Genomic DNA, 27,767 nt, shown 5'->3' with positions numbered 1-27,767 from the left:
GTTTGCAATGTTGAAAACTTTCTAGAACTCTCAAGAGTAGTGGATCCCAAGCTTTCATTAGCATTATTAATGATATTGTTTATTATTATCAACCCTCCCATTTTAAACCACTTTTTACCTCACCATGTTACACTCTTTTTTTTTTCTTTTTTTTTTTTTTTAATTGGAGCATTCTCAAGTTTGGCAAAGTTACGAATTTTTCCTGGATGATGACAGGAGGGTGGTAAAAGGTACTTTGAAGTTTAAGTACTTATAACTGCAACAGGGTTATACTTCAATATATTTTAGGTTTTAACCATCAAAAGCATTGAAGCTTCAAAAATATTTTAAAACTCTTGAAGAAACTATTAAAACTCCCAAAATAAAAATGCAACCTTTTACTTCCATAGGGTTCTCATATATATTTTGATTCATAAATGCTGGGCAAATATTTTATGTGAAGTATTTGTTTTGTTCATAGCATCGAAGCTTCATTTTGCCTTTCACATCAAAATGAACGATTTTTAGAATGAATCAAAAAACAGTTGAATATAAACTGTTCTCAAACCTTTTTGTTTTCTCTTTTTTTTTTTGATTTTTAGTGATTTTATCTCATATTGTTGTAGGTAGGTAAAGCGATTGAAATGGAGAATTATAATTACTTTCGAGATCTGTTGCTTTGTTCCCTAATGTTCTACCTGTGCTGATTGGGAGCTTTAGCGACCCTGTAATGTGTCTTCAACAGCCTAATTTTATAGCAATGATGTAGAGTTTCACCTGTCAACTTATCATTTTAAAAATTTACAAGAATAATTTTCGCAGAGTCTTAAAGAAAATTCACTACGAATTTGAAAGAGAAGCTATACCGTTCTTGAGTAAATTAAATAAATTTTTCCGTGCTACTCAGCAATGTTTCAGTGCAATTTGCGATAGCGGGACGCAGTGGCGTAGACGGGGGGGGGGGGGGGGGGGGTGTGTGTGTCAATTGTACGCCTCGTCAATTGTACTTTTTTTTTTTACTTTTGGAGGGCAGACATAAAATATTATCAGGGACGTATATAAAGTAGTAAATGGACCCCCCCCCCCCCCCCCCAAGAAAGAATTCTTAGTTACGCCACTGGCGGGACGGGCAGATGGTATGAGACGATGAGAATTTCTGTATCACCGGTAGCCGTTTATAGAATTGAAGGCGCGACGAGCATTTATCAGTGACTGTGAAAGAAAACGAGATTCGTTGGAATTTCTCAGCTTTCGTAAGCCATTATGAGCGGTGATAATGTTTTTCCCTGTTCTCAATATTGGTAGCGGCTTTCCTTGAAATTAACACACCTTTACTATACCGACCTTGCCAAACGCCAATTCATACCATCGCATCGCGCAGTCATGCATTTCAAGCAGTGGTGTTAATTCGGCAACCTTGCCACCCAAGCTGTAAAGTTTCAGCTTCCGAGCAGATCCGAAGCTGATACGTGAAACAATTTATTAAAACCGGACATGTCCTTTATTTGATGAACCCTGAAAAATGGGTATGCTAGTGAAGCTGAGAGCTCATCATGAAGACGGGCATGCTCGGTTTTTCCGTATTCAAGTGTGCGTGCGGTGCGACGAATGCGAAAAAATAGGAATGGGAAAAGCTGCAAGGGAGTGGAAGTTCGCGGGGGTGTTGATGGTTTGATGAGTGCCGCAGCCACGGAAAGAGGAGGGCTACCGAAAAAGGTGGAGTCAAGTGAAGTTACATCAACCAGCCCAGCCGTGTCAGTGTCACTGATCCCTGATTTACCCATTTGACCGATTACGAAAGGGAAGCGATAGGGCACCGCGCCGCAGATCGTGATCCAAGCGTGCTTAGTGGCAGTTCATGATTTTTTTTTACACCGGTTGAATGAAATGTAAACAAGGTATTCGTGCGGGTGTGGTGTCTCAACCAGAACAAGATTCAGAGAATTTTCACGGTCTCAAATCCTCGAATCTTTTTAGAGCGAATCAAAAAATTAGGCGGAAATCAGTGCGTCCTTGATTGATCGGATTTTTTCACATTTCCTGTGATTTCGCGCCTTTCGACAACCCTATCGCTTTCCCAACCTGCGCACAAGTAACCGTTTTTAGGTTAGTGTCAGGAATTTCTCGAAGTTTTTTCAGGAATTATCTCAATTCTGTCCTGTATTTGCGTGACATTTTGATGATTGGATATTGGATCAAGTACGTATTATTCGTGAAATTATCATCCCAGATTTGATCCTTATCTCATGTCTTTTTCTGTGGACAAATTATCATCTCTCACCCCTACTGTTGAGGGTTTCTTCTCTTCTCTTCCTCGTGGACTGTTTTTCCCCGTACGTTTCTGTTTCCTAGAAGGGTTTCAAGAGGGGCAGCAGAAGATTTTTCAATCCAGCAAGCCGTTTTTCAGGGTCCATCCTGAATTCTAGATTGAACGGACAAGTGAAATGTCCTCCACCTTCATTATCACCACTGTTGGGGAGAAGTGGGTTCCTTTTTTTGACTGAACTGTAAGCCTAATAACAAGATCATTTTAATTTAAAATTTGAACCACTGCATTCATGCCTACGATGCCTGTCCACCTCGTGAATCACATCACTTACATACCAAAATGAAATTCAACCCCTCCATTTGGTACATATATTCTCGTCACTACTCATACTAACTCCTTTGGGCACATACCGTCACGTGTTTCTTCTGCTGTCCTCCACCATTATTATTCTAGTGTTCTTTTATTGTATTTCTTGGTCGTAGCTAAGCTGAGCATATCATATATTAGTCCTGTCTTGTCTATTAGACCGCAGTATCCTAAATAATGGACAGAGATCATCAAATGTATGATTTTACTTATACCATAACCAGAATTGATCGCATTGAACCTCTATCACCACATCGTTAAGTATTGTCACAAGCAGATGATGAGTCAAAAGTTTTGATTTAGCAAATAGCTGAACTCTGCACGCAGACAGAACCAAATTCCTTACTCTTGCACTACGATATTTTTTCACATTTACCCCATACACCTGTGGATCAAGCATTCTATCTAAGTGCCTTTTACTCATCTATGCCAATACAGCTACATAAGGCTGTGTCAAAGACAGCTGAAAACTCCTGAAGCACTAATCAGGTAGAGATTATTTGGATATGTGTGCATTAGGGGCATTTTGGTGAAAGAAAGATGACGCTGGAGGGGCCCAGAAATCGGTAATAGTTTTTCGCCAAGATATGGTGTTTTATGGCAAACAGTTGCATTCAAACAAGTATTTTACCTATTCAACCTCACTCATTATTTTTCAGCGTAGTAATGAATAAGAGGCATGAGATTTGCGGAAAACTATTTTACACAATTTTAATAGCAGTGCTTTTATACCGTCTCATTTTCTAACTCATTCTCAAAAGGCAACAGGTGACCAGGGGCGCAGAATGTTCCAAGTCATCTCCCATTTCTAATTCATGATCAATATCCCCTGAAGACTTCAAAAAATAAAAATAACAGCTTCTCTTGAATAATTAGGCTTTCCCTCTGCTGAGACAGGAGCCACTGTGTAAACATAAATCTCGCAAAAATTCGACAGGGCTCAGATGGCTCAACTAGGTCGGAACTTTCTGCACTCCTGCAAGTACATTGAACTGATACTTATTAAACTGAATATTTCCAGGATAATTAGGTACGCCTTTGTCTTGGTGTTCATTTACTAATGCCTCTCTGTTGTGTCTTGTTTTGTTTCTAGAGTTGCAATCAAATAATAAATCGTTGTTCTGCATTGAAAATTGCAACCATTCAACTATCGTGCTGGACAAACTCTACCTTAGTACTATTCATCGAAGCACTGATCTTGTTCCCAGCTCGTCACTCTAATCAAGCTAGGAACCTCAAGTAAGTAGATGGTTTCTTTGATTCATAATAATCCTAATCTTCTTGATCCTCAAGCCTTCCTTCATCATTTTTGATGCAGTCTCCTTATGTGAAGAGCTTACACTGATGTTTTCATCAGTTTTTGTGTTTAGCCTTATCAATATACATAATTTGAATGGAATTTTAAGGAGTTGTTAGTTTCTCTGAAAGATATAAGATCAATTTGTGCACAAGAAAATATTTTTTAACCATCTCTCCTTGCGAACTTGATTCATTTAATGTAGACTATCTCCTTTGGAACTTTCAAAGAAGACTTTTGCGCAGAGTGATCTGGGACTGCTAAGACATGTTCGATAGGGACGCTTACAGAATTACAGTTATGTAATAGAAGAACAGAGCACTAGCCGCTGAAGGGTGTGAAGCCTCCATTGAAAGTTAAAGGCAGTTAGAAGATTATGACACTCCTGTAAATAGATCTTTTTAGTTTAATGTAACTCCAAATTAAAGCAGTATTTCATGGATAAAATCTGTCCACAGTAGAAATGCGGGAAAAACCCTGTATCTGTTCCATGTTGAGTCATGTTTTTTCTCATCTTTGGCTATTTTTATGGTAGTCCTTGGACTGAAAATTAGTCTTGCACTAGCTGCCTAGCTCCAATCCTTATAGGCAAGCAATCAATCCTGTAAACAATTGAATTCTCCAACATAATTAGTAGTTTTTCAAATCAATGGGAAATGTTGTTTAATTTGAAGTAACTTTACTTATCCCTGTCTTTCTTTTCATCGCATGATTCTGTACCCTGTTAATGATTTATCTTCACTTTCTTTTCAGATTGTTCGTCTTTATTAAATTCATCCATCTGATTATTGTGCATCAATCTGTAGAAATTTGTTTGGAACTGCGTTTGCAAGCTGTCAATGGTTATTACTTTGATGATATTCTGCACAACTGTTATAAGAACTGGAACATCCTGATAAAACATCTTTGAAGTGAAATTTTGCGCCAGAAAGTCATTTATGCACACCAAGTAGTACTTTTTTTTACTTCTCTTGAATTTATTAATAATAAAAGCAATAGGTCCCAAAAAAATTTAAATAGAAGAAAATTTAATAGCACAGAAAAAATCTGGAAATTCCTTTGTGTAAATAGCTCTCATTCATAGAAAGATAATATTTTAATTTACTAGCTTTTGAGTAAATTTTGGATTTCGTTCGTTTTTCCATTCATATTTATTTTCATTTATTTATTTATTATTTTCTCTTTTTCTTTTGTGAATAATTTGTGCGTCCCTCTTTTAGTATGGTTCTATCATCGGGTGCTGACTTGTGATAAAATACAAATTAATTGTCTTTGTGAGCCCCTTGGACATTACTAGAAATGAGAAGTGATATTTTTGTGTGATATTAACTGTAGCCAAAAAAAGAAGGTAATTGTACTTATGTAGCTTAACCTCCTAGCAAGTGTAAAAAGTAAATTTTTTTTTTAAAAAAAAGATTCTAGTGGAGTCACTCCATGATGTTTCACACTACGTATCAGCCCCACTTTGTGTTTCAAATGCCAGGACATCATCCTAATCATTTCAACGATCGCTTGCCGCGTCCTCCTCTTGATATCTATCCAATGATGGGATATGAAATCACGCCAGTACGCCAAAGGCAGTACTGGTCAGCCCAGCCAAAAGTCAATGGCCGATGGCGGGAGTTCGAGATGCCACCACCTGCCTCTGCTCCAGGGCCGCGCCACTCTAAATTTACAAAACCCATGAATCATCATCATTGGAATCATCAGAATCATGGCAACAACAACAATTCAAACAATTTAAACCATGTTAATCATCAAAACCGTAGTGATATCCGCAATTTCAAATCCTCTAATCACTCAACGAGGTCAGTGCTCAATTTTTTTATTTTATTTAACATTTTTGTGTCAAATCTGAAAATGGATTTAACTCAAAAGAAATGTGCTAAGTCGTATTAAGATAAGAAAGAAAAAATAAGTTGAAAGACTTCTCCATCTAGGTGACACTCCAGTAATAATTGAATGTCTTCATGGCTGCACTAAAAAATTTTCTTGTTTTTGTTTATATTTAAGAAGAAAAAAACAGAATTTCAGTTAAGTAGGTAAGCTCATAGTTACTTATTACCCTATTTTTCCGAAAATTTGACTTTCGAAGTTTAAAGCTGGTTATTTGGAATACATCCCAAAAAATGCTCAATTATCTAACTGCATGGAATTCTGAAATCATGATCAAGTACAGCTGAAAATATGGAAACCAGGGATAGTATTTCCTGTTTTGTTTAACTACATGTTCCAAAGTGCCTCCAGGAATACATTCAATTCTTTTCTTGTCTTTTTTTTATCTTGCTGAAGCAAATTAACCTGCTGGTGGATCAATTAAGGCTTCCATCAATTCTTGTTTCTCATCTGACATAGTTTTTTTAATAGCTCAACACATTCAGAAGGGATACCTACAATTGTTTCTTTATCCTTCTTCTTATGTCCCAACTTCACTGGTGATGATGCTGTAAGATTTTCTGTAAGTAATGGCACACAATAGGGGTAGCCAGAGTCATCACCTTAAACAGTTTGAGGGAAAGGCGGTTTTTAAAAGGAGGAAGCTACTTCGAAAAATAGGGAAGCTTAGAATTTACTGCGACTCAGTTTTTTGCTGCGGACAAGTTCAAGTGCGGACTCTTGTTTTAATCGTAATATGGCCTCTAACTCAATGAAGTTTAGAATATCCGAAAGTAATTACTCCTTCAATTTTTTCATAGTGTATAACAAGTATATCATTAGACTCAGAATGCCGCTTTGAATAAATTTTGCTCTCTAACTGATTTTAATTTTGTTTATCACTCATCTATTAATTTTCATTAACTGATTCAATTTTCAGAACAAATCAGACTCATGCAAACAACAATAACAACCAAAATCAGAATCGAGGAGATGATTCAAGCGACAGTGGTGTCTCATCAAGATCCCCAACGCCAAACAACTGCACATACCTTGGCTGTAGTGAAGGTGATCGCCTCGACAATACCTCAGAAGACTCTACGTCTGCTGACTCATCCAAAGATGTCAAGTACGTGTTTTTTAACATTTTTCCATGTTTTTGTGTCCAATGAGACAGCCCAATGGAGATGTTGCGTGTCGGAGGAATTTGCGATTGGACTATTGATTACCATGTAAAAGTTTGTGAGAAACATGATGGTGCCACTGGTTTCTCCTGAAATCAACTCCCAAGCTCAAAAAAAGCTCTCAAGTTGAGGCCAAAATGGAGGGGATACCCCATGCTATCCTAAGAGTCCACCTCTACATCAAAACAAACTCTTCATGCAAAGATAGGGAGCAAATACATTGACAGGGCTGCCACTTTATTTGGGGACTCCAAAACTGAAAACACGGCATCCCTGCTAATGTATTTGCCCCCTACCTTGGCATGGAGAGTTTGTTTTGATGTAGAGGTGGACTCTCAGGATAGCGTGGGATATCCCCTCCATTTTGGCCTCAACCTGAGAGCTTTTTTTGAGCTTGGGAGTTGATTTCAGAGAAAAACAGTGGCACCATTGTGTTTCTGGCAAACTTTTACATAAGAACCAACAGTCAAATCGCAAATTCCTCACACATGCAACATCTCCATTGCATGTGTATGTTTCAATCTGAAAACATATCTCAAAATGCAGCATTACAAATTTTCTACGTCATCATATTTTTTTCACAGAAAAGTAATTTTTCACTTTTCTTGAAATTTTCTCTCTGTTTTTGGCCTGTCCTAATGTTTCTGTAAAATTCTCAAGCCGTAATATTTGTTGATTTTTTATTAAGAAAAACAAGCTGTGGACAGAGATTCTGAAATCTTAATATTGTATTACATGTTCTTAAAATTTAGCCATTTCATTTACCAATGCCTAATTTCCTTCTCTTTTTTATTTTTTCAACCAATATGCAAACAATGTGACGCCTACCAATTTTCTGTAAATTTTCTTCAGGTCTTTTTCCCATCAAAACATGAAACATCATTGATCAGAGGGTTCTTTTTTAGTAAAATAGAGTAGAGTCTTCTTCGAAAAATATCCGAATGTTCCCAGATTTAAGTTTAATGTAATTTTCGGAATCGTTTAATTTGCTAGAACTTCTCCCGGATGCTGTAGAATCAAAGTTACTCTGACAGTTTTTTCGCCATTTGTGTAACATGTGGGACTCTCTTCTAACGCTTTCAGAGGTTCCTGCATTTTTCCATGAAATTCTTCAGAAAAATACCCTAGCCATTAATCCAGCCAGCCATGCCATTGCCGGTAATCGTAAAGAGAGGTCAAATCGAGCTGTATAAGGAAGGGGGAGGGAGCAGAATATACTTAACTTAAGATAATATTCTTCCCACGAAAAATATGGGTAACAATCCAGTAACCAACTACAGTTTTTCCCTGATCCAAAGAAGTATGTCTCATTCTATTCTTTATGACTATGTTTTTTGTTTTTTTTCTAGACGATTAAATGAACTGAACGGTTCAGCACCAAATAAAATTATGAATGGTGAGCTGCACTTCAACGGCTCTAACCCACAGTATCGCAACTTCTCGGTGAATCGAGGCTATAGTCATTCGAATATCCTTCACATGAATTATCAGGTTTGTCAGAATTAGATGTATTGTTTCTGTCATAACTTTTTTAATTATTTTAATCATGTTAGTATCGGAATAATACCAGAAAATAATTATAAATATGTTGACAACTGAAATGGTCCGAAATCATTGTATCAAAGGAAGGGAAGTCCTTTTAATTCAAGAGCCAGGTGTTTTTCATGTCATATTGTGTGCCCAATGGTATTTTAGTCAAGAAATCACTTAATTGAAACGTAGACCATTTGATTAGGAATGTTCACGAATGAATCAAGAAAAAAATCTCTTGGTTTCTGCTCACGTCTGAATGATGCTTGGTAAAGGAATTAAATGAGGCTACCTGTTTCCTTTAAAGGTCTGCAAGGGGAAATTGTCAAAAATTGCTGGGTACTTGGCAAGCATCTTGTGGTAACTGGCTGTATTAAATAAATCAATCTAAAAAATATTTACAAAACAAAAAAGATGGAAAAAATTTTCCAAATAGAGCCTTAACTGCTCTGTTTTTCTGGTTACTTATCAGTCGGCATTTTCTACTGTAGTTTCATTCGGCAAATTTTTTCCTTAAAATTAGTCCTCTCCCAACTGCTTAGTATGTATTCAAGTGAATAAGGACCAATTGAACTAATTTGAACAATTTGAACCAATTTGAACTAATTTTGTAATCACTGTTGCCTTTTCTAGGGTCAACCTAAAAAACGTGTTCTTGTTCAGTATCATCCACCTTTTCAACAAAATAACCGTCCGCCCCCTCTGCGAAAAATATCCAGCATGGGATTTCACACTCCGCCTCCAATAGTATCAAAGTAAGTCACTTCAATACCTAAAAACAGGAATAAATATTGAACTAATAATGGAAGTAGTTAGTCTGGAGTTCAATTAAATTTAGCATAATGTTGTATTACTTGAAGGCAAACTAAGAACACACGAGCTTCAAAAGGGCCCTTTTTCTTTCCTACAGTCAATTTCAACCAATCTAAGTGTTCATCTCTGATAGTTTAGGCCCCAAAGTTTCAATTTTTCATGTTATCTGATGTTTTGTTTGGATTCACCTCAGATCTCAGGAGAGATGCAGAGCATAATTGAATCCATTAAGTCGCTGAGAGGTGCTATCTGTTGTCGAAGTATTGATTTTGCACTTTCTGAGATAGTTAAAAAATGTCAAATAAAGCATTGATAATGCCTATTGAAGTATTAAGGTACTATGATGATGTTCTCTTTTGATAAAAAAATTAAAGGAATGTGCAATCTTGCTTAAAAATTCGTAAATATTATACTTCATACTTGAATTTTGGTTTTTCAAAATTCCATGAACTTTTCTAAGCACCTAGGAGAAAACAAAAATGTTGATTGATGTCTTTTAAATCTCCACTAATTGACTGGTCATTAACTGACAGATAACAGTCTCTTTGAAAACTATTTAAATGTGATCTCTCACGCTCTTCATCTCCATCAAAATGAAACTAACACTGCTTTCTTGATGTCTTCCAATGATCTTTTGATGGTACAGAATGCAAATATGCATTTGTATCAATGAAATCACATTGACCGGTTAACTTTTAAATTTCAGATCGCCCATATCTTACTACTCACCTGATAGATTTCTTGCAAGATCTCATTTAATGGAAATCAAAGATCAACCGAAGCATTTAATAGCAACAAATGACAATGTAAGTTCCATTTTCAATTTTTTAGCATCAGAATTTCTTGGTATCCTTCTTTCAGCATAACCATGAAAGTAATCCTTTCAAGCGTGCCCATGCGTATGGTACACTTATTGCCATCGCCAAGAACTCAGCTGTACGATATCTGCAGGTCGATCGTTGAATTGTTATCGAATTATCATCGTAGCAATGCTTTTTATCGATCATAGTCATTCAATATCGATTCAAAAATTGAGCGGCTGTATCGAGTCTCATAGCTTGTTTGATTATTTTTAAGCCATTTTTGTGGTGGGAACATACTTGAATTTTCGCATCGTGATGTATAATTCTTGAGAGCATTTAGATTGCTGGTAATTATTTTTTAATCAATGCTGTTATTGATAGAACCGTTCAGATCTTTTTCTGTGCCTGTAAAGTTCTTTAATTTTTACTTTTTTGAGTATTCATTTGCTTCAAGCAAATCGCGTTTTAAAAAACTATGAGCAAAATTTAGGTTAGGATAAAGAAATTCGGCTCCCATAGTTTCATTGGACACTTACAGTGCATTATGTGCGAAATGAACGATTGTTCGCTGCTTTCAAATATATGAACTCGCTTATTGTTTCCGATTATAAATAAAAAAAAGCTACACCTTCCAATACGGAACTGAGTGTCCAGATTCCAGTGAGTTTCATGGGATTGTACAATTTTAGTACCTTTGTTCTTTTCCAAGTGACTAGTAGTTGAAAGTCACCTTTAACTTTCATTCATACCCATTCCTGCTGGCCTGCTGAACCGTCGCAATGCCTGTAGAGAGACTCAAAAATCTGTGTGAAAATACTTTCACAGTTGAATGCAATGAATTTTTTATTTTTTAACTGAAATTGCAAGATTTTTACACCATCTGGTCAGTAAGTGCAAGAAGTAAACATTCAATCAAACCTATTCCGCACACTAGAAAGGTAGGCAATCTGGAGTAAAAAAGAGCCTAGGGTGTCTATTAGAGCAGTGAAGTATTAATAAAGACTACCTCAAGATTTTAGGGCGATTATAATTTGTTAGCCAGTTAGGAAAAGCTTAATACTGAGTATGATAATATAGATATATTTTTAAGGCGTGCTCTTCCAACACGACGTGTTGGATTTACCTGCTTGTTTTCCTCCTTAAATCTCAAGATAGTCATTTTTTTTCTTTCTAAAAAGAATCTAGTGGCATGAAAGAGCTCAAATGATCACATAATATGATCTGAACCAATTCTTTTGGCTCTTCCCTCTTTTTTGTCGTGCGGTTAAATCTCAATTTTGCTCTCTCTGTTTCAGTTATCCAAAGCCATTTGGGAAAAATTTGTGTTCAATCAGCAGTCAGAGGACTTGTACAGACGAAAAGTTTCTTTTTGGAAATATCTCTACCAGTTCATTCAGGTATTAATTAGTCGCATTCTTTACCTGTAATTGTTTAAAAAATTACAAAGGAACAAGCTAGGTTGGTTTGGTTTAAGAACAGTTCTCTAATTTCATTTTACATCAATTCATGTCTCCGCCTGATTTCTGATCTTCTTATTCTCGTTTTCTTAACTTATTCATGATCTTTTAAAGGTTCTCAACATTTACAGACTTCCTGTGTCAGGAAAATACAGTAAGACCTCGAATTAGTGGATCGTAATTTAACGGATTTGGCCCCAGGTCCCGTGGAATCCGAAAAATGGAGGTCTTACTGTAGAAGTTTTCCTTCACCTCGGGGACAGGCAGAATCTATAATCTCACTCCTGTCCCATTTTTTCATTTTTAAGACAACACTCCGTACAGTATCCTGAAAGGCCATTTTAGTGGAAAATTTGTATTTTGTATAAAATTACCGTGAAATAAACAGTCCCCCCAAACTTCCTGCTGAATAGTAGTATAACTGCAAATATTTACAATAAATATAAAGACTTTAACTTCAATTTACATTGTATTACTGTACCCCTGACTTAATTTGCTTCCTCCTCCCATTGTATCTAGTAAAGGCACTGTGAAATGGGACTGTGCAGCAGATGCAGCTGGTTTTTACATGCTGGGCAAGAGATTATCTGAAAGAATAAATTTGTGTAGTTTTTCCTTTTTTTGCTAATGCAGTTGGTGTCAAATTGTAATTTTATCCAACTGCGTCTACTATTCCTTAAGGTGTCTTTTCAGGTGTGTTGTTTTGAGGACAAGAATATTTATCAGATTTTATTTTGTTTTCTGTTGTTTTAGAACAAGTTCCCAAGCTATGGCCTGTGTTTAGTGGGCTCGACCATGACTGGCTTCGGAACTAATAAAAGTGATATAGATATGTGCTTAGTAGTTCATAATTCCGAAATAGACCAGCGGAATGAAGCTGTTTACCATCTCGGAAATTTACTCGAGTACCTGTACAAACTGCGTAAGTAATTCTTAATCCATTGACAAGAACTACCGAAGAGCCCCAATTTTTCCACCTATCATTTTTGCCGGAGTTGACAACATGATCCTCATTATGAATTGAGTTACAGCTTTGACGATTGCGATTTCATCCAGATTCACTTAAGACAACACTAACAAACTATGACCTTGGAGCAGGAAGGAGGTACAGTTCATCAGTAAATTTCAATCAGTGATGATGTTCAAAACCTAGTGCTGTCAGTCGATATCTATGTATCATTCGGCAGAGGCAGAGATGAAATTAAGTAAAAATCTTCCATTTATTTTTCCGCCCACCAAAGTTTACATTTTTAATAATCTCTTTTCTTTTTCTGTCTTGTTTTATAGATTTTGTGGAAAAATTAGATTTAATTCATGCCAAAGTACCTATTTTGAAGTTCCGGGTTGCTAAAGAAGGAATTGATGTTGATTTGAACTGCAACAATGCTGTTGGTATTCGTAATACCCACCTCCTTTACTGTTACGCACAAGGTAAGTAACCCTCTTTATTTTTGTCAACTAGCAATAACTCAACTCTCATTAAGCTGAGTGACATGAAAATAATCTTATCTAGGTAGCTGAAAAAGTGTCTGATTTTGATCTCTGCTCCAATTTCAGAATTAGCTTTGAGACTAAATCATGTAAACCAGCATTTCAGCTTAATGAAACAAAATCTTTAGTGAAAGAAAGTCAGAAAATATTTTTTTTTTTTTTTTGTATAAAATCTAAAGATACTTGCACAAGCTTGACTTTTCCATAAAATAAATCAATTATTGACTTTGGACAACATATTCTTAAGGTAAAAAATGTAAATTCATCAGCGCATGTTTTTCTCCTTTGAAGGATTTACTGATTTTCCTTTTTGATTTATATTTCCAACTGAAAAACTTTTTATTCTGTGTAATCATCCTCTTCAGTAAGTAATAGCTATTTAAATAGACCTATTAAGACCAAATCTCATTATTTTTCTGTTTGCTTTTTAGCTGACTGGCGAGTGAGGCCTCTTGTGATGATCATCAAATTATGGGCGCACCATCACAACATCAATGATGCCAAAAACATGACTATCTCAAGTTACTCCCTATCCTTGATGGTCATCCATTTTTTGCAATGTAAGGAAAAATGTTCTCTTCCTCATAATTTATTAATTTTGATATTGATGGAGGTCCTTAAGAAAAGGAAACTTTGTGCCAAACAATACCAAATTAAGACTTCAGCACCTCATCATAGTCCAAAATATAAAATCATAAGAGCGCCGCATAATGCCCAAGGCATGAAGCGAATTAAAGGGTTAGACTGCCAAGCTGTCTCATTTGGTTTTTTGTTCAATTTTATTAATTGACTCAGCATTGACTTACTTTTGGCTCATTTCAATCGTTTCACCAGCCTTACCCTTCCTGAGGACTTCGTTTCGTGCATAAAAAAATGTTGTCAGCAAAAATAGTGGATGTCAAATTTTTTTCAAATCGCTGTTACTCCTTCAATTTTTCTTTTTCATAAATCTTGAAACGCATGTCTTTTACAGGAAGAGTTGCTTTTCATGAAAATCTCTATCAGTCTTCTCTCAGTTCTACGGGCAGCTAAGTGCAAAGCTTTGAAAACTTCAAATTGGATTTTCTCACAATGTGAAAACTCGACACCCGCTATTGTTACATTTAAGTCCTCTTGTACCTACGTTTCACAGGATGTTTGCAAATTTAATGCATTTGTAGATGCTATTTATCTCTTCTTCTTTGTTTTTTTATTTTTATTTCTAAATCCATTTTGACTTGATTTTTTTAGGTGGTGTAAACCCTCCCGTCCTTCCTTGCCTGCACAAAATGTATCCAGGAAAGTTTTCACCTCAAATAGACATATCGCAAGTTGATATGCACGAAGACCTCCCGCCTTACAAATCAGCAAATAAGATGACGTTGGGTGAACTTCTCATAAAATTCTTCCATTACTACGATACTTTTGAGTAAGTTGTCTTCTTTCTCAGGAATGATCTCCCACTTTCTCCTTGAAGATGTGCTGTCAAATCTTCTTTTTCTCCCATGCCCAATTTTCAATTCTTGAGTTTTAATCTTGCAAGCTTTCTCAGTTGGAACATGGCACCATGAATGAACTGTTATGCTCATTGTTTATAAAATGTTTGAATATTCCATGCAACCATTATAAAGTTTTTATATCACATCACTGAATGTTTTAAATTTCTTGGAAGCAACAATCATACAAACCTGAAAAGTAATTTGGCTGATTTCAAGTTTCAAAAATCAATCAATTTATTTCCAAGGACTATGAAGCTTTTGAAATGAAATGGTAAAATTGTTTGAATACATTGATTAAGGGTTCTGAAAAATGTTCATTTCTACTTCACCAGAGGCCTCAGGCTTAGCTCACTAAAAGAACTTGTATTTATTTCCCATAATGCAGCAAAATTGGGAGATGTATTTGCCAGCCTAAAAAAGACCAATATTTCAGCACACATTATCTTTAAAGAAAATGTGTCTGCTCCTTTTGACAAAATTAAAAACGAAGCTAGGGATTTGCTGCTTTCATTTTTTAACTTGTGAATACATTTGTAAATCCTCGACTGTAAGTCATTAAATTTTTGAAGAAAAGAAAGAGATAAAGAAGAATACTTGTCCATCTTTCAAAATGTTTGTACCTAATGGAAAACCTTCATAGTATGTACCTCCTCACTCACCCCATTTATTACTCCTTCCTGACGTAATATTTTGTCTCATTCATTTCAGTTTTGTTCACTCTGCCATCTCAGTTAGACTTGGTTGTCGCATTCCCGCAGAAGATTGTAGGAAAAATCGCTCTCTCAAAAATGAACCTCATTCATGGAAGTACTTATGTATTGAAGGTAAGCTCTCACTTTTTCAGTGTTAAACGTCTTGAAAAGTCCCTAAGTATTATTGATTTAATTTTTAGAATTAGCAAGTCGTTAAATATCCTTGAAGTTTTGGCGATTACCCAAATCCATAATTTGAAAGTCCTCTGTTCTCAGTTCTTCAGGAGCTCTTTTATTTAGAGTGGCAAAAAGCTCTCAGCATTCCTATTTTTCATTCAGCCTTTTCATTTTCAAAAACAGTAAGTTTTCTAGTGGCAACATTTCTTTTTTGTTCTATCCTTAAAATTACAAGTGAACTCACCAGTTTAAGGCATGATTGAGGCTACCCTGCAAATCAGGTTCCCTACTTTAACTTGCAAACATCAAAAAGTTTCTGCACCCCTGCTATTATTGTACCCAGGCTCTAATTATATCTGTCAAATTGTTCCTTACAAAAACACATTTGTTAAGTATTTAAGCTTCCTCCATCATGTATACTTAACACTCTGTGCCGTTTTGTGATTTCTTGTTCTCCATGTGTTTCAGAGCCGTTCGATTTAACCAACACTGCTCGGTCCGTTTTTGACGCAGAAGTATTTGATCGAATCAGGAATGTAATCAACTCATCCCACAAAGCCCTGAAGAACACGCGCAAATTGGACTCCATCTTTAGGTTAAATTTTCTCAAATGATCTCATAATTTTATTTCTTTCTCTGCTCCTCTCTATTTATTTATTTCTTCGTTCGTATATTTATTTATTCTTTATTTCCATCATCTTGCCTCTTTTCTTTACTCTTTCTTTTCCAGTGAGGACCTCAAGTTTCTATTCCAAATCGGTGGTTTCTCACTGCCTCAGGCTTAAACTTTCCTTGAAATTCTGTATGCATCATATAAATAAAATAAAATAAAAAATGAACAAAAAAAGTACCCAAAAATGTATGCATGTACGCATCAAAAAGATCAAAAAGTTTAAAAAAAAATTAGGAATTCCTAAGAAAAAAATAATGGGAAAAAAAATTACAAATTTTGGCAGTATATAATAATAACTTCAGGAAAAGCACTTTTCTTGGCATTTTATAAAGACATTTTTTTTTATTTTTACTGCAGAGAAATCAATTATTATTGGTAAAGTTTTTCTCAAAATACCACTTTAGTATTCTGGCTGTCTTCTCTTTTCTTTTATTTTATTTTCTCTGCCTATCTGTATTGTTATGTTCAGCTTTCTTCTTTCTCTCCCTTTAGTATAGTTTTTATTGTTCGAAGACTGATTTTTCTGGTACGTAGGTGCTCCTCAAAATGCAATTTTCCGATTTTTTTTTCTTTTTTTTTCCCAATGGAGATTATTTTTATTATCATTATTTTTCTTCTTCTAGAGCTATTAATTTCAACTTGCTCCAATAGCCAGTATTCGTAGAAAATTGAATTTGAGGTGTGTGCTCTCTTTCAATGTATATCTTCAACATTAGTTTTTATTTCATCATGATGTTATTTTTCATGGAATACCTGAAAAACGTACAATTCAAAACTTTCAAATTGCAAATGGATATTCTTAAATGAAGTCTGCTTTCTGAAAACAGTCAAATAACTAACAGTCAGAAAACCCATAAATGTTATAAAAAAAATTAAAACACTTTTGAAAAATGTTAAAAAAAAATTAAAATATAAAAAAAACATTTTAGAAAAAAAGTATGTAAAAAAACACAGAAAAAAACTTAAAAAAACAAAAAACTAAAAACTTAAAAAAAAAATAATAAATTAAAGAAGTTTACCTTCGCCCAACTTTTAAAATCTACTGTTTTTTTGTTTGTACCAGGACTCGGGCTTCTGTAGTCCCAAAACGTTATGTACAGCTGTAGCTGTTTCTTTAATCATTGCCAAGATCTTTAAAACTCGATGCCTTTATTATTTATTGATTTTTTATCGTCCAGGCTGAGAGAACTGGGCCTTGCTTGTGCCCTGTATCTTAATCATTTCTCTTTCTTTTTCTTCTTCACCAACCTCCCTTCAATGGCACCTATGATGAGGCGGAATTGGTGGTAAACAATTTTTGCAATCATCGATCCTCGTCTCATCAAATTCGTTCTAGTCGTTTTTGTGTCCGACAAATGAAAATGAACCAAACATCTCCTAGAACAGACCCACTCTTACATTCCTAGAGCATTGTGCTCAAAATAAACCAGTGTCCAGTTTTTGCCATCAATTTTCAATAGCCCTCCTCCCGGTGTTCCTCAGTTTTTGAGCTTAACGAAGACCTTGTAGGATCATCATAAAAACAGTATCCGTTGATTTGCAGGAAAGACAAAAAACTGGCACTTCCTCGCAAAAGCTTAGTCTTTTGGATTAGAATCTTATTTTTTTTATCAAAAATCACCATTCCTCAGGGCTCTTGCCTCCAACCATTGGGGCATTGCAAAACAAGATTTGCATTACTTACTCCTAGACACAAACTTTAGTCATGATGAAAATTCAGGATCCGAAGGAATTAAATTGTTGTTCAGCCCATTTTAATTCATTTCATTCTACAATATTTTGATTTCTTCAGTTCTCTCCTCTGTAGTTGACAACAAGTCTACATTTCCTCTTAATTTGTATCGGTGGAAATCAAACAGTCTGAACGCAACTCAGTGCTGAACCGGTTTATTGTATCACAGATAATTTATTTTTTATTTCATTTTTTTTTGCTTCGTTTAAAGCATGACAGATCCGTATCAGCACTATTTTTTTCTGCTCTCCCCGTTTCAAAACCAAGCAACGCAGTTATTTTTATCAATCATGAAGTTGAGATTTGCATTTATTTGTAGTCCCCAGTCTCATCAAACTGCTCTCGCTCATTCCATGATGGGGCCTAATCTGCGCTGTGAAGTGTTTATTAAAATTGTTTAAGTTTTAAATACTCTATCTGTTCCATGTTGAAAGTATTAGTCCCTGTATTTGTTTTCAAGTTGTCATAGTTGAAATCTTTTGTATCATCTTTTTTACTCAACTTGTTGCAAAAAATGAACCCAAAAACAAATAAAGGAAGATAATAACTACATAAGCTTTTCTTTAGAACTCTCTCTCTCCTTTGTTCAAAGTGAAATCGATTGAAGTATAGGAAGGTTGAAAATCAGGTGTAGCCAGGAAGTAAAGTTTGGTTTAGAAAAATGGAAGGGTCAGTATCTAAGTTTAAAACTAAAAATGTTCATACATACATACGAGTCGCTGTTATAGCGCTCTTTGGCGCTTTGCGACACCTAATCGCCACAAAGCTCGGTCTTCCCACAGGTTATCAGGGAGTTGACACTCCCTCATCTCACTTAACACCCCCTGTCGCCAACCTCTCACTGGGCGTCCCCTACGTCTCCTCCCAGGAGGAACCCAATCAAGCATCTTTTTTGGCAGCCTCTCTTCCGTCATCCTATTGACATGACCATACCAAACAAGTTGTTTGGTCATGACGTCGAACACGATGTCATTTTCGACTTCCATTATCTGACGCACTCTATCATTACGGACCCGATCTCTCCTAGAAATTCCTGCTGACCTTCTCCAGAAATCCATCTCCGTTGCTCTTAGCATATCCTGTGTCCGTTTCTTCAGCTGCCAAACTTCACATCCGTATGTTAATATACTTTTGACTACAGCGTTGTATATCCTCCTCTTGTTATCTTTGGAAATCCGCTGATCCCAGAGGATTCCATTTAACATCGCTATAGCCTTCCTTGCTAAGGTGTTCCTTTCCCTGATAGCTTGATCCGTCCTTCCATCCTGGGTCAACCGCACTCCCAAGTACTTAAAGTGCTCGCAGCCTTTGATCTGCTGCCCATCATCCAACTCAATGCTTTGCTGATCACCGCCAAAAGTCATCTTCTCAGATTTGGATATGCTGACTTCCAGACCCCACTTCCGATACTCTTCTACTAGCTTGCGCATCATGTATTCCGCGTCATCTTGATCTTGAGCAACCACCACCTGGTCATCAGCAAAGCACAGAGTAAACAGAGTTTCGAGATCACCCAAGGGGACACCCATACCAGAGCATTTCTTTTTCCATTCTTTCAGCACGCACTCGAGATAAATTTTAAATAATGTTGGCGACAAACAACATCCCTGTTTTAAACCCTTAGTCACATAAAATCCCGCTGACAACCCCCCATGATACTTAATTTTGGTAAAACTCCCTTTATAAAATCGCTTGACCGCATCAATCAACCCCCCGTTAAAATTCGATTTTTCCAAGGCCTCCCAAAGTTTCACCAACGGCACACTGTCATACGCTTTCTGGAGATCCACGAAAATTAAATGCAGCTCCTGAGCTACGGCCATTTTCTTCTCAATGACCTGGACAATAACAAAGAGGTGATCTATCGTAGACCTGCCAGCTCTAAAACCAGCCTGCTCCTCTGCTTCGTGATCCTGCCATTCGTCCTCGATCTTCGCTTTCAGTATCTTCCCGATTCAGATAAATCTCAAGAGGCAAAAACATCTTATATTTCTGTCGTCTAAAAAGGCTGAAGATAAAGTTGCTTACAGGAAAGCTCAGTCTAAAGTTAGGAGCCTCATAACACGGAAGAAGAATGAAGCTTGGGAAAGCAACTGTTCTAGAATTAACACCTACCTAGGGGGAGAAAAAGTGCTGAGAGCTGGAAGTTAATTAAAGGTTTACGTAGAGACATGAAGCGCGACATCGTTTCTCCGATATCACTTAAAAAACTGGAGGATCATTTTAAAGATCTTTTGACGGAAAGGCGCCCAGAGTTTCGAGACAGCAGCACGGACAACGGAAGAATGAACAACTTGGAGATTCACACTTGTGACATAATTAAAGCGGTTAAAGAGCTAATTAATGATAAAGCGCCGGGTCCTGGCGGGATTCCTGTTGAGTTGGTCAAGTACGGGACTGCCAAGCTCTTTGAGTGCCTCAGGAAACTGATGCAGCAATGCATCAGGGGTGACGAGGTACCAAGGGAGTGGAAGGAGTCCTGGATCAAGGCCATCTACAAAAAGAAGGGAAGGAAGGACGACTGTAACAACTACCGGGGGCTCTCAGTGACCGGGACAATAAGCAAAGTGTACGGGAAGAAAATGTTCATACCCTGTGTTAATAATGTCTTTACGAATAGGCTACATCTGTCTCTCTCTTCTCAAGTTTCAGTGATGAAGATGAAACCTATTCTGCAGGCAAAAATTCTTAAGTTGGACTGCAAGATAGTAATTTTGTGATGAAAGCATTTGGAAAGCTATTGTAGTAAAACTCGCATTTTATAGGGAAAAGATTATAGTATTTTTCAGAGAACAGATTGTCTTCTCTAGATGGTTCAAACACAGAAATGCCATTTTAAAGATTTGTGCGAGAGGCTGTGAACCGTTTAACTAAGGCTTACCAAAAACCGATATACCCCTTGTTTGATGCACTCATTATAAGCATCGAAAGAACGAATTACTAGTAGTTTTTGTGTAACAAAACATCTTTCTACGTCAGAGAAAAATGAGGTTTGGAGTCATGGCATTTTTACACAAGATGGAAATGCTTGTCGGTTTTTTTTTAAAAACATATCTTTTAATGTGCATTTCGCACTCTGATTTTTTATTAAGTTCATTTAATTTTGCCTTTGGAGTGCCTACCTAATAATAACTTTTATTTCACAGCATGAACCCCTTTTTTTGGTTCACCTGTGGTGTAGTGGTCTTTTTTGTCAGGAAATCAACCTGAGTTTGATAGTTTCAAATGGGTTGCTGAACAAGGATTGAAAGAGATAGGACTGTAAGTGCAGGATTACCTGGGTAAAGCTGCAGAAAATGGTAATGCTTATTTTAGTGGATTAATCAACTCTCACAATACTAATAATAATTAAATAATGGTATATTGACTAAAAATTATTTTACAAAATTGCTGTCTTAAAATTTAAAAAGATTATGTACATAAAGTATTCTCTTAAATGAGGCACCTGAAAGATGGAAACAGCACTTTAATTCACAAACTGACGATGAGAATCAAAATTCAGCTCATGATTTTTAATGCTCCAAACAGTTTTGTCACATAAAATCATTTAGTGTCTCAGACTTCAGCTCAGTTTTTCTCTGAGGAAGGAACTGACTGTACAAATGAACCACATCAAGCAAGCAGGAAGGAACAAAGATGCATAAGCAATTGCCACACATTGGATGACTTATTTTCTATGGGAATACGGTAGCGCAGATTCTTTTGAAAAAGTCTGGGAATTTCCTGTGTGATGCGAATCAAATGCCCTGAAATTTTCAAAAGAATCCATTCATACCACAGATCTCCTGTAAAACAATAAACTGTCAGTAGTATCTAGCAATGACTCACATGACCTGGTTCCTTCCCGCTTAGTGCGGTCCAAATGAGAACATAGAATTAGCATGCACAAACCCCAATCTTTATCTAAAATGAGCGTCTCACAACTTTTTGAGGTATGCTCGCAGCAATGCAGCATGCGTGCGATAGGGTGGGGACGAGACCCTCTAGTGTTGACCTTACCTCTCAGAATAAGTTTCTTTAGTTTTGAATCCAGCACTGTTTTTTTTTTACATACTAGCCTTTTTGGAGTAGATTTCTGATTAGATTCGACAGTTCAAAAGTATCTAGAATTCTTAATACCAATTTCATAAATAAATTTGCTCTAGCAACTAAGTTATTGTACAATTGTTGGAGTTGTAACTTAACCTTAAGCACTTTTAACTGCATTTCATTGCGTTTTTAGAAGAAAAAGCTCTAGGATTAAAAAATTGCAATGCACCGGCAAGGGAAACGTTAAGGAAGGAACATTTAAAGTTAGCTCTATCCTTTAGAGGTAAGGAAAGACCATAGATTTCCTCCATCTTTTTGAATAAAATGGTTTGCCCTAGGATTGGATTAATTGGAATTTCCAACTCTAAAACGAAATGCCTCCATTTTTTTTTTTCCCAAGAAAATTTTACTAACATCTCACTTCTACTTTTTCTATAATTTTTCCAGTGTAAGGAAAAATAATCAGCAAGCACTCTTACTTTCAACTTTAAAGATTTCATGTGTTTGAAGGCAACGCTTTGAAAAATTATAGTCAAAATTTTCTTTTAATAAATTCGAATGGAAGAAAAAGTACTTTTCCAACGGTCAGCGCTTGTTCTTAATGCTGTTTCAGCAGTAAATTTTCCTTGGGACATTCTGTTTCTTTATTTTTCCCAGAAATATTGAAGTAATAAATTGCCGCTTCGTTGTCTATCCATCAAGTTCCTCAGCTTGTGAATTGTTTGACTATTTTTGACCATTCTTTTGGATGATGCCGCTGAATGTGTGAAAGGACCTTCTGGATCTGTCGGGTCTCAGTTGGGGAGCATTGTGGGCAGGCACCTCGCAGAACGAGCGGCGCGAATGCTGCAATAAGAAAGCAATTCATTAGTTGTTACTCGAGGATTATTCTGACCAAGACTAACAGCAATTGAGTGCTATGTTAAATTTCAATGGTTAAGATTTTGCAACTTCCTCCAGCAAAAAAGCCCGAAAGTTTAATAAGTTCAAGCAGGGTAGCCAAAAGTCTGGAAAACCGGGAATTGTCAGGGAATTTGTAACGACCGGGAAAATCAGGGAATTTTAATCCGATTGCGTTTTTGTCCTCTGGCACCCAAAAGCTTTTTTCTGACTACCTATCTCCTTCCCCCACTGTGCAATTTTTCATGTCACTTGGACTTTTTCATTTTTCCGAGTTGGTTCTTTTTCATTCTAACGAATTCAATTATTTCATGCAGTGACGGGAAGTGTAGGTAAGTCTGGTCCAACCATGGGAAGGTGAAGGTTTTTAATTTCCCAACTTTGTTTTTTTCTGCTGTCTTACCTCTTAAGCTAAGTGCGCATCGCAATTTCACTCAAAAAGTCGGAAAATTTCTCATGGAAGGTCTAGGAATTTTAAGATTTAAATTTAGGGACTTCTGACCACCTTGTGAGCTCATCATTTCAAAGGAAGAAGAAGAAAAAAATACAAAATTGAGAGAAATTAAAGCAGGATTCTTCTTGGAATAAATCGTTTTATTTGATGCGAAGGTCGACAACTGTAACAAATGCTACGTTATTTTAAGGAAGACTCCTGGGTTCATTAGTCAAAATTTTGCCATTTTTTTGGTCGAGAATGATCTTGTAGGCTCATGCGCAGGGGCCATCGTCCCTTATTTTGGCTAAAAAGTCAAAATCTGCCGAAATTTTTGACTCAATCGATGCGATGTATCACGCGCCAGGTGGACTACGTCAAGAACCAGGGACGAATCGTCTAAGGTGTTGCACCCGGTTGGTTTGTCGCGCGTCCAACTTGGCGTCGCGCGCTTGTCTATGGAACCGTAGCCTCACCGTCCCTAAAGTCGCTTCGACGCCGAGTCCTGATTTCTAGCATCTATAGCTATCAATCTGTGTGACAATTTAAGTGCCTGGAGCTGTTAATACCCTTGTCAAGCCGTTAGTGTGGCCCGTGTTTTGAAGCTCATTATCTCCAGTCGAAAGGGAGCGGATAGCCCTCGTGGCCTCCTTATTTTAATTCGGTCGCTCGGAAAAGGGGTCAGCAATCCTGTTTGGAAGACCTTAGGTAACGTAGGTACCTTGCCCGATTGAACACTAGATTCACTGAGAAATCAAGCATTTTAAAGGCAGGTTCTCTCATCAAAATATTAACTTTAGCAACGCGACGTGGTGTCTTTTCCGGAAATAACGCTGCAGACTCCCTTGAAATCACATCAGGGACTAACTTCAGCCGGAGCACAGTGGAGCGAGTCAGTAGGAGAGGTCGGACAAAAATTGGAAACTTTAAACGCTTATAACTCCGTTCATTCAAATTCTTGGGGTTCTGAAAGTGGTTCTATTGGTTTTCTTGTGAAATTTTTTTCCAGAGGCTCCCCTTAAAATTAAAAGTTTGACTAATTAAACATCAAAATTTGCAGTTTTAGTCAAAAATTTCATGTCCGACCTCTCTAATTGACTCAATCCACTGTGCGGAGGCACAAAAAATCCCTATCTTGCTTTCCACGAATCGCGGCAAACGTGAGGCAATTTCCAAGTGATAATCTTTTTACTCCTTTTCTTTTTACTTTTACTTACCTATATATTTATTTTTTGCTTTTTGTTTTAAAAAAAGTGGGGCACATCGAAAATTTTCAGGAAACATGTTCTTTTCATTAAATCGGATATTTTCTCGTCAGGCCGAGACTCCAAGAAAGGAAAAGAATCGCGGGAAACTGTCGGCATTTTAGAACTTTGTTTCGCCCCTGATAAATGCTCGGATCTAGCTCCAAAGGCAAACTAGACCGAGTTTAAGAGAAACACACCAAGTCGGACTTCGAATGAAAAATCAGTTAAGAGAAGTTTAGAATTCTACTGATCGTAAATTTTCTCTGTCAAAAGTTCAAAGTCGGAAATTTTTTTTTTTTTTTTTTTTTTTTTTTTATGAACGTAAAAATTCGCAGTTACTGAACTCAGACCTTCTAATATTGAGTCCCATAGACGTACAAAACCTTAAACCATCTTTCCTTGCCTCAAACTTGATGTGACTAGGTCGTTTTTGTTTAAATCGGTCAGTAGTGCGTCTTGTCACCTTGATCAGCCGGCTTATTATCGAAATTGATAGACAAATGGGAAATGGTGACATCCTGTCGGTGGAGATGGATGGTTGCAATGGACAAATGAGCTCAGTAATAGACTAAGTAACTAACGGCAGCCTACTAGAGACCCCATAGTTAGTCCATTATTTCCCCCGTAGTCTCCAAAAACTATTCGACGGTGAAACTACCAAACCACGTATCTCGGTTTGCGACGTCGCAGACTTCCTGTCATTCTTTATTTTTTAAATGAAAAACTACTTAACGTCCAGTCTTGAAAATTTCTGTGATTTTTCCTCTTCGTGCGGAGAATATTCTGTGAAAATTTCAAGGAATGATATTGATTTGGTCTACTTCAAAAAAATAAAATGCGAGCGTAGATTTTTAAACACCGCAAACGAGATACGTGGTTTGGTAGTTTCACCGTCGTAACTCGTTTCGACCAATGTACTGCCATGCCAAGGAAGAACGCCGTATGAGCCTTTAGGCGTCGCCAATTTCATTTGATGAAACGCGAATTTCCCGGTAAACATATGAATATTTTTTTTCCTAATTTTTCCGATAATTTTGTTCGCAATTTCACCTAAAGCTCCTGAAAATCTCAAGGAAAAATATGCATCACTTTCCTTAAAAATAAACGTTTCATCGAAATCGTTTGGCAAGTCTCGAACGTTCATACGGCGTTCTTCCTTAGCACTGCAGTATAGGATCACTCCATTTTCTCTTTATCTATGAATTTCAATCATCAGCCCTCCCTCCTGCCCGCACACGGAGAAAAAAACTTCGTGCGTGGGACCCGAAGTTTAGGTCATATGGACCTCTGAAGTTTTCGGATTGCGACGGTGAAACTACCAAACCACGTATCTCGTTTGCGGTGTTTAAAAATCTACGCTCACATTTTATTTTTTTGAAGTAGACCAAATCAATATCATTCCTTGAAATTTTCACAGAATTTTCTCCGCACGAAGAGGAAAAATCACAGAAATGTTTAAGACTGGACGTTAAGTAGTTTTTCTTTTAAAAAATAAAGTATGACAGGAAGTCTGCGACGTCGCAAACCGAGATACGTGGTTTGGTAGTTTCACCGTCGATTGAGCATCTGAACACTGCTAAGGTTTGGATCACACATCTGAAGTACTTCGGTTTTCACATCCGAACAACTTCGGTTCTCACATCCGAAAAACTTCGGTTCTCACATTGAAGCACTTCAGATGTAAGAACTGGAGTTTCAGATGTGTGATCCGAACCTCGACAGCTAGACCTAAAAAGTTCAGATGCTCAATCCGAAAACTTCAGAGATCCATATGACCTAAACTTCGGGTCCCACGCACGAGGTTTTTTTCTCCGTGCAGGATAGCTTTTAGAGCGAACTCGGGCGAGGCACCATAGGAAAGGTTCAACGAAACCCTTTCATCTAAACCTTATGGTGGTAGGTCATGTCGAGATGGGTGAATCGAGTGCGGGGAGTTACGTCGCTGTCGGCAGGAAGTGGAATGAAGCACGGAGAGGACTTAATGGCCTCGGATAATAAAAAGTGTCGGTGACTCACTTTTAAGCCGTCGGCCAACTGGGTCACAGACCCCTTCTCCGAGCGCGCATTTGAGCTGGCGCATGAGGTAGCGCTTGTCGTTGAGCGCCGATTCCAAAGCCTCGTCCGAAATCGTCGCCCTCGTCGTCTGAGGGGCCGGCATAGCCTCCGCCAGTAAGACCGACAGGCACAGGAAGCTCAAAATCTGAAACAGATCAAAATCAAACCATATTAATTTAAATCAGGAAAAGTAAGCCATGTTGGCCAGAATTACTTTTATGGAGAGGAAAATTGAGATACCTATGCCTATAGGTTAAATGATTTCAATTTCCGCCGCGCCACGCAGACCGCACCGTGTTTGGCGTAATGCGTGAAGTATTCCGGCAGTCTTGTAGGTATTATGATTTTCACGCCGACCGCTGCTGAACGCACTGTGTTTGACGCAATGCGTGAGGTATTCATGCATTCTTGCAGGCGCTATCCGTTTCACGCTGACCGCAGTGACCGCACTGTGTTTGATGCAGTGCGTGAAGTATTCGTGCAGTCTTGTAGGCGCTAATATGTGTTACATGCCGATCGATCGCCGCGCCGAGGGCTTCTCGTTTTCATCTCAAGTCCTCGTCATCATTTCTCTCCAAGTCGCGCCGTTCCAGGCCAAATTGCGTGTTTGGTTTCTCTCTTAACTCGACTAATTAAAGGTGCTGTCACTTGTATCACTGAAAAAGGACAAAATTAGAAATTACTATACTCTCAGGAAATGAGAGATTTTGTCGCCTTTTTTCGTTTGTAATTTTTTTTTTTTTTTCTGAATCCGATTTTTTTATACCTACGTTTAAAAAAAATTGCAAAATTTGCCGCCCCCTAGATTTGCCGCCATGGGCCGCGGCCCATGTGGCCATCCCCTTAATCCGGCCCTGCAGTTCATTTGATAACACGATCGCTTCCAGCTACTGCGGCTAAACCGCGACTCGGTTTTTGCTGAATACCTTCAAATGGATGCCCAGCGGGCTGATTGTTAAAATTGATAGACTAAGTAATAGATGAAGAAAATATATAGTATGGAACGATTCTATCGGTTGAAATGGTTGGTTTCAATAGACTAAGGGGTAAAATGATGGACTAACTATTTTAAAATTTTAAAATACCGATTTCCCGGACCCTCTTATTACGGCCGCCATTTTCAATTTTAACTTTCCTGAGGGGTGCTCCGGGGTCAGGCCATTTTTAACTTTTAGGAAGTTGTTCAGGGGGACCTACTGATGACGATTACATAGGGAAAGTTTGTTACGCAATTTTTCCCGGTCAAACCGCACTTTCCCTTACTATTATAGCACGATCCTGCTTCTC

The 27,767-nt window shown here is 37.3% G+C and overlaps 2 protein-coding genes across 6 annotated transcripts in view; one reads left to right on the top strand and one right to left on the bottom strand.

The window, feature by feature from the left end:
- Positions 1-1,694: 1,694 nt before the first annotated feature.
- Positions 1,695-18,371, top strand: LOC109043752 (poly(A) RNA polymerase gld-2 homolog A). Of its 5 annotated transcripts, none has more exons than XM_072299958.1 (14): positions 1,695-2,085; positions 3,708-3,853; positions 4,665-5,719; positions 6,727-6,915; positions 8,320-8,461; positions 9,134-9,255; positions 10,020-10,119; positions 11,412-11,513; positions 12,327-12,495; positions 12,861-13,004; positions 13,496-13,624; positions 14,295-14,472; positions 15,251-15,366; positions 15,880-18,371. In XM_072299958.1, exons 3-14 carry the CDS (start codon positions 5,346-5,348, stop codon positions 16,023-16,025), a joined length of 1,911 nt encoding a protein of 636 aa, XP_072156059.1. In that variant the 5' UTR covers positions 1,695-2,085; positions 3,708-3,853; positions 4,665-5,345; the 3' UTR covers positions 16,026-18,371. The 5 variants fall into 5 exon arrangements, with proteins under 5 accessions (XP_072156059.1, XP_018916601.1, XP_072156057.1 ...); XM_019061056.2 differs by having other exon boundaries at positions 1,695-2,178; XM_072299956.1 differs by lacking the exon at positions 1,695-2,085 and adding an exon at positions 2,294-2,312.
- Positions 18,372-21,158: 2,787 nt separating this feature from the next.
- LOC109043753 (putative odorant-binding protein A10) overlaps positions 21,159-27,767 on the bottom strand; it is a 32,286-nt gene continuing 25,677 nt past the window's right edge. The window contains exons 2-3 of the mRNA XM_019061058.2: positions 26,442-26,625; positions 21,159-22,691 (exon numbers count right to left, since the gene is read on the bottom strand). Coding sequence (XP_018916603.1) covers positions 22,552-22,691; positions 26,442-26,625 — 324 coding nt within the window. The 3' untranslated portion in view covers positions 21,159-22,551. The remainder of the gene's footprint in view (positions 22,692-26,441; positions 26,626-27,767) is intronic.

The sequence above is a fragment of the Bemisia tabaci genome, chromosome 4 (genome assembly GCF_918797505.1).
Source record: "Bemisia tabaci chromosome 4, PGI_BMITA_v3".
Lineage (NCBI taxonomy): Eukaryota > Metazoa > Arthropoda > Insecta > Hemiptera > Aleyrodidae > Bemisia > Bemisia tabaci.
Note: the sequence above shows the minus strand (reverse complement) of the source record. Positions and strands in the feature narration are given on the sequence as shown.